Source organism: Callorhinchus milii, unplaced genomic scaffold, assembly GCF_018977255.1.
Source record: "Callorhinchus milii isolate IMCB2004 unplaced genomic scaffold, IMCB_Cmil_1.0 Scaffold5, whole genome shotgun sequence".
Lineage (NCBI taxonomy): Eukaryota > Metazoa > Chordata > Chondrichthyes > Chimaeriformes > Callorhinchidae > Callorhinchus > Callorhinchus milii.
Window position 1 is genome coordinate 68844973 of NW_024704746.1, and position 6541 is coordinate 68851513.

Sequence of the window (6541 nt, forward strand, 5' to 3'; positions counted from 1 at the left end):
CGTCGAGACATCTCAAAATGCTTCACAGGAAATAATGTAAAGTGGATGGACTTTATACTAAATAATAATAATCCTTGATGTATAGCTTTATCATGTCATTGAGGTGTCTCAAAGCGCTTCACAGAATATAAAGTGTAGTGACTATATTTTGTGGACCAAACGCAGCAGCCAATTGCGCAAAGCAGCGTCCCCACAAACAGTGGTGGATTGAGTGACCAAAATTATCTTTTTACTATAATATATGAAATATAGTAGAGATTTAATATATCATATTAAAGTGGAATGGCAAGGATAGTGTCGTGAGATCTGACAGCTGCACCTTTTACATTGAAAAAATAATAATTCTCAGTAATTGCTGAAAAGTTTTATTTTACTTTTAAAAAAAGTGACAGGAAGACAAGTCAGAGACGCGCCCAGTTAACCTTGTGTCTTGTGAAAGCAAAGCACCTCCCAGCTGAGCATTCGGAGAGAGAGAGAGAGAGAATCAAAAGGAATAAGGGTGATCAGGAGAGATTCACAACACAGCACGTTCAGGTAAGACACTCTACCTCGCCCAAAGTTCAGCCAACAACACAAAAAGATTGTGCAACTCTTAGAGAAAGTTTATAACTTTGCTCCTTCGTATCAGGAAGTGAAATGTGTGTGAGACAGAGAGCGAGTCAGAGAGTGTGACTCAACTTCCCTCTGTTTAATCATTAACTGGAGATTTTGCAGAACTTTAACATTCATTTTGAAAAGGTTTGGTCTCAGGTTTTCAGGGTCTGTTGAGAGCTGAGTGGCGGAGTTTAGCTCGGGCTCCTTAGCAGGTGAGTTTGACTCTGACCCTCTATCTAACCCACTCTCTCAGTCTCTCCAGGTTTAGCAGAAATTGGCTTACAATCTGCTGACCCAGAGACTTGCCTTCCTGATGCTTTTTAAAAAAAGTTTCTATGTTTTAATAATAATCCCGGCATTTGATACAGCGCCTTATCACGTCTTCGAGACGTTTCAAACGTTTCACAGGATACACTAAACTGTAGTGACTGTACATTTTGTGGGTGAAACGCGGCAGCCAATTGTGCACAGCAGCGTCCCCACAAACAGCTGTGGATTGAGTAATCAAATTATAATTTTTTAAAAACAATTTTGAAGGGATTATTACACCCGGAAAAGCGATCCGCCAATCGACTAACAACCGGGTTCCCACTTACTGTTAAGAAAACAGAATCGCGTAGAGTAAGGAAACTTGTCTAATGTTTTGCTCCGCCCGGGAATCAAACCCAGGTCCTCTCGTGAGGTGAGTGCTCTAACCACTGAGCTACAGGACTCCCATGTTTTCAGCAATTACTGAGAATTAATGAGGTTTAATTTCTAAATGTAATGTTTAAGTGGAAGCACGGTGATGGGTTTCCGCCTGTATCAGACACCCAGCTGAGCAAAAACAATCTAGCAGCTCTTTCTGGGTTCCCAACCCTTCTGGAGGGGCTCAGACACTGTCTGAGGTGTGTCAGCTGGTCTCGGCCTCTCTCTCTGGCCTGGGGGGCAGGAGGTTGTGGGTTCGAGCCCCCCAAACACACATGTTGGGGACTCTGAGCTCACAGCCCAGACTGACATTCCAGCAAAGCGCTGGGGGGAAGAGAGAGAAAGCACCACATTGCCAGAGACGCTGTCCTTCGAGTGAAACCTTAAACCTCACTCCCCGTCTGTGCCCTGTTCAAGTGGACGTTAAAGATCTCCCGCGACGCTGTCGGGAAAAGAGAAGGGAGTTTCTCTCTCTCCTGGTGTCCTGGCCGACAATCCCCCAGATTAATCACTCACTTGCCCTGGATGAAGCAGTGGGAATGTTTGCCGGCAGCGCTCTCACTCAGTGACAGTACACGGTTTCAGTTGGTCAGACTCCCAAGTGACACCAATGCACACTTGTGTGTCAGACACCCCACTGACCAACAAAAAACTTTTTCTCGATACTCAGTCCCTGCACCTTGTCTGGTTTAGGGTGAAGTCACTTTGGCCATGTTTGGGGGCTGTTAAAATCAGGGGGTTCTAGTTTCTGAGTCGTTAGATGCTTGGTTTATGCTCTGGTGGTAAGTGAGTTATAAAGGAGGCCATGATATGCTCTGTTCCTGTTGATCTGAGCCTGGCTGTTAGAGAAGAGGTTGTGGTTTAGAGTTTCCTTTCAGATATCACGTCACCAGATGAAAATGGCCGTCTTCCTGTCTCGGTCCGGCCAGCCCTGAGGTTTCGGGGGTTGTGGGTTTGAGTCCCCCTCACCAGGGGCTCACAGTCCAGTCTGATGCTGCAGTGCAGTGCTGGGGGGCAATTGGACGTCAGATAAAGCGAGATCCCCTGTGCCTGTTCAGTTGGACTTTAAAGATCTTTGTTAAAGAGAACAGAGTTTCTCTCTCTCTCAATTCAATGCTGTGAATTCAGCAGTTAAATCACACACTTACTTCATGGCTGTTTATGGGACTTTGCTGTGTGCAAATCAGCTGCCACGTTCATAGATAGATATTTGTTAGGTCGGGGACCAAGCGGTACAGGGCAAGGCCAGATAACTGGAGTTGAGGTACTGATCAGCCATAGTCTTATGGAATGGTGGAACAGGCTCGAGGGGCTGAGTGGCCTATTCCTGTTCCTATGTTCACTCACAAATGCAAAGTCACTGAACTTTACTGGGAAGAACTTTGAGATGTTCCTCTTGATGTGAAAGGCGCTGTATCAAATGCAAAGATTAATCTCTCTCTGCTCAGTGTGGGGTGTTGGAGCTGACATCACTGAACAGGAAACATAGTCACTAAAATCAGACAAACCACAGAACCCAGAGACATCGGAAAAAGATGAGGAGAGAGAGAGAGAGACACTCAAGTTGCACATACACTCACATGCACAGATACACTCACACACACACACACACACACCTACATGCGCACACATATGTACAGAGAGATATTATGGAGACTTTCCCCTCTCTCCCCCCGTCTAACCCCACTCTCCCCCCTCTCTCGCTCTCCTCACTCTCTCTCCCCCCGCTCTCTCTCTCTGTCTCTCTCTCTCCCTCTCTCTCCTCTCTCCTCCTCGCTGGATGGAGCCTGACCTTTCTCTCTGCTCTCAGTGATGTGGAAGTCGGTGGTGGGACACGATGTCAAGGTGGTGGTGGAGAAGGACGGAGACGACTGGGAGACGGACCCCGACTTTGAGGTGAGTCTCTTCTCCCCCCTCCCCGACAGCGAGTCATTACCCCAGGGTCACCCCAGCCTGAACCAGGTCACCGGGACTCAGTTATAGTTGATTGGCAGATCGCTTTTCCGAGGTAATAATCCCTTAAAAATAATAATAATTTGGTCACTCAATCCACGACCGTTTGTGGGACGCTGCTGGGCATAATTCACTGCCGCGTTTCGCCCACAAAATTCAGTCACTACACTTTACAATATATTCTGTGAATCGCTTTGAGATGTCTCAACGACATGAGGCGATATATCAAATGCAAGGATTATTATTATTTATTATTATTATTATAATATTATAAAGCAACTTGATGTGATGGGAGAGGTGAGATCAGACGAGCCGAAGGGATTTCTTCACCCAAGCCCCACTCTTCCCTCACTACCCCCGGTTTAACCCCATTCTCCCCTCACATCCCCCAGTCTAACCCACTCGCTCTCCCCTTGCTCCTTTGCTATTGGAGGTTCTCAGTTGGGAGAAGAGGAACAAGAAGTGAAAGTCAGAGTTGCTCATTTGTGTTCCTGTTTGTATCAGTGACCTTCCCACAGCCTAGAAACATAGGGGCATAGGCACACAGGGACATAAGGGCATAGGCACACACGGACGTAGGAGCATAGGCACACACGGACATAGGGGCATAGGCACACAGGGACATAGGAGCATAGGCACACACGGACATAGGGGCATAGGCACACAGGGACATAGGGGCATAGGCACACACGGACATAGGGGCATAGGCATATAGGGGTATAGCGACATAGGGACATAACAGCAGAGGGACATAGTGACATAAGAATCTGCAAGGCGAAAGAAGACCCAGGTCCAGTTTGCCTTCCACCATCCTGGCAGTTGTTGGAAAACTATATACTGTATCCGCAGATATTATTTTCCAGCAGAAAATTATTTGTTGTTGACACAAACGACACTTTCTGCTTCCACCGTCTGTCTCTCTCGGGAACCTGTTCCATACGTTTACTACTCATTCACTGAACTGGTGTCTCCGCAGATTGGTTATGAATTTACCCGGCCACTCGCAGGCCATGTCAGCAGCCAAAGCCACCCCCTTAACCGCACCCCCCCCCCACTCCGTAACAACCTCGTCGCTTCCATAACCCCCACCCCAATAACTCCCCACCCCGACCCCATAAATCTTCCACCCCCCACAGTAACACTCCCCCCAATAATGTTTCAGAATGACATCTCGGAGCAGGAGCAGCGATGGGGAGCGAAGACTGTGGAGGGCTCCGGCCGTCCCCAGCACATCAAGTGGGTGATTGACCACTGGCCGGTGGGGGGGGTCAGTGTGGAGCGGTCAGTGTAGGGGGATCAGTATGGGGGGGTCAGTGTGGGGTGGGAGGGGTGGAGCAGTGTGGGGTGGGGCAGCGTGGGGTGGGAGGGCTGGAGCAGTGTGGGGTGGGGCAGCATGGGGTGGGGCAGCGAGGGGTGGGGTAGCGTGGGGTGGGGCAGCATGGGGTGGGGCAGCGTGGGGTGGGGCAGCGTGGGGTGGGGCAGCGAGGGGTGGGGCAGCGTGGGGTGGGGCAGTGTGGGGTGGGTGTGACTGTGACTGTGATTGCTCACAGTGTACATGAGCTGAGGCAGAACGTGGCTCAGGATCACCAGAGTATCAGACAAAGAGAGGACGCGGTCGGAGCCAAAGCCTCGTATGGTTACGGCGGCCGCTTCGGGGTGGAGCAGGATCGTATGGACAAGGTGAGGCCCCGCCCCACTGCCCACCCGGCACCGGCACCGTGGTATTGTGGGAGGTCCCGTCCTTTGAATGAGACATTAAACCAAGGTCCTGTTTGCCTGTTCAGGTGGATATTACAGATCTCGCGGCACTAGTTGAAGAGAGAAAGGACTCTCTCTCTCCCGGTGTCGTGGCCATCAGTCCCCCAAACAGAATTGATGAATCACTCCCATGTTTGTGGGACATTCCTGTGCGCCATTGGCTGTCAGTCACTGCACCTTCAGTACATCACGTGAAACACTTTTGAGACGTCTCAACAATATAATAAGGCGCTCTACCAAATGGAAGGGTTATTATTACCTAATATCAGAGGATTCAGCACATAAGCCACATAGCTTGGCATTGAGAGCGCTGTCTGGCCACGCTTTCCCATTGCGTGTCCAGTAGGGCCACCCCACCCCTCAGGGTGTGGGCTGCAGCGGTAACAGGACCTGAGGGGGACCATTCCCTGCCCCAGTGACTGATCTGCCCTTCCAGGTCCTGTCAGGACGCCAGGACGGGCTCATCAGTAGATGGTTGAGTTCGGAGGTGAGGTAGTTGATGGCTGCGACTAATACCTGTCCTCTCCTCTCTTCCCCTCCCCCACCCGACTCTCTCTCCCCTCCCCCCACCTCCCACCCCCCCGCCCACTCTCCCTCTCCCCTCCTCAGTCTGCCTTAGGCAATGAGTATGTGGCAAATGTGGCGAAGCATTCCTCCCAGACAGACGCTGCCAAGGGATTCGGGGGCAAATATGGAGTTCAAAAAGATCGGACTGACAAGGTAAGTCCCTCCCCCACTGGAGCTCTCTATCCCGATCCCAATCCCTGCTCTCTCTCTCTCTCCCCATCGTGTCTGTGCTGGGGCTCGCTCCCCCACTGGAGCTCTCTAACCCCAATCCCTGCTCTCTCTCTCTCTCCCCATCGTGTCTGTGCTGGGGCTCGCTCCCCCACTGGAGCTCTCTACTCTAACCCCATTCCCTGCTCTCTCTCCCTTCCCATGGTGTCAGTGCTGGGGCTCACTCCCCCACTGGAGCTCTCTACTCTAACCCCATTCCCCATCGTGGAGTCCTGTAGCTCAGTGGTTAGAGCACTCGCTTTGCAAGTGAGAGACCTGAGTTCAATTCCAGGCAGAGGGCGAAACCTTTGGCAAGTTTCCTTACTCCACACAGAGCCTAATAATAATCCCTCCAAAACCAAACAATAATAAAATTGGTCATTTTCAATCTACGACTGTTTGTGGGACATTGCTGTGCGCAATTGGCTGCCGCGTTCGCCCACAAATATACAGTCAATTCACTTTACAGTGTGTTATGTGAAGCGCTTTGGGACGTCGAGAAGACGTGAAAAGCTCTATATCAAATGCAAGGATTATTATTATTATTATTATTATTATTATTATTATTATTATCTCTGTCTCATGCTCTCCTCTCTCTCTCACCTCACTCTCTGACCTGACAGGACCTCACTCACCTGCCCGTCTCCTCTACACACCCTGGAGGGAGGTTGACTGAATCTACTCAAGCGCTTACTTCTCTTTTTCTCTCTCAGCTTCTGTGTTTCTCTCCCTTACTCTCTCACTCTCTGTCTATCCCTCTCTCTGCCTCATGTAG

General features: G+C 50.0%; 1 protein-coding gene across 1 annotated transcript; it reads left to right on the forward strand.

The window, feature by feature from the left end:
- Positions 1 to 638: 638 nt before the first annotated feature.
- Positions 639 to 5712, forward strand: cortactin (src substrate protein p85; the record flags this gene model as incomplete). The annotated part of the gene is given in 5 exon segments (XM_042335560.1): positions 639 to 806; positions 3092 to 3177; positions 4397 to 4470; positions 4785 to 4914; positions 5602 to 5712. Coding segments are annotated over 4 exon segments (399 nt in total), but the record flags the coding sequence as incomplete, so codon positions are not given.
- Between the last annotated feature and the right edge of the window lie 829 nt (positions 5713 to 6541).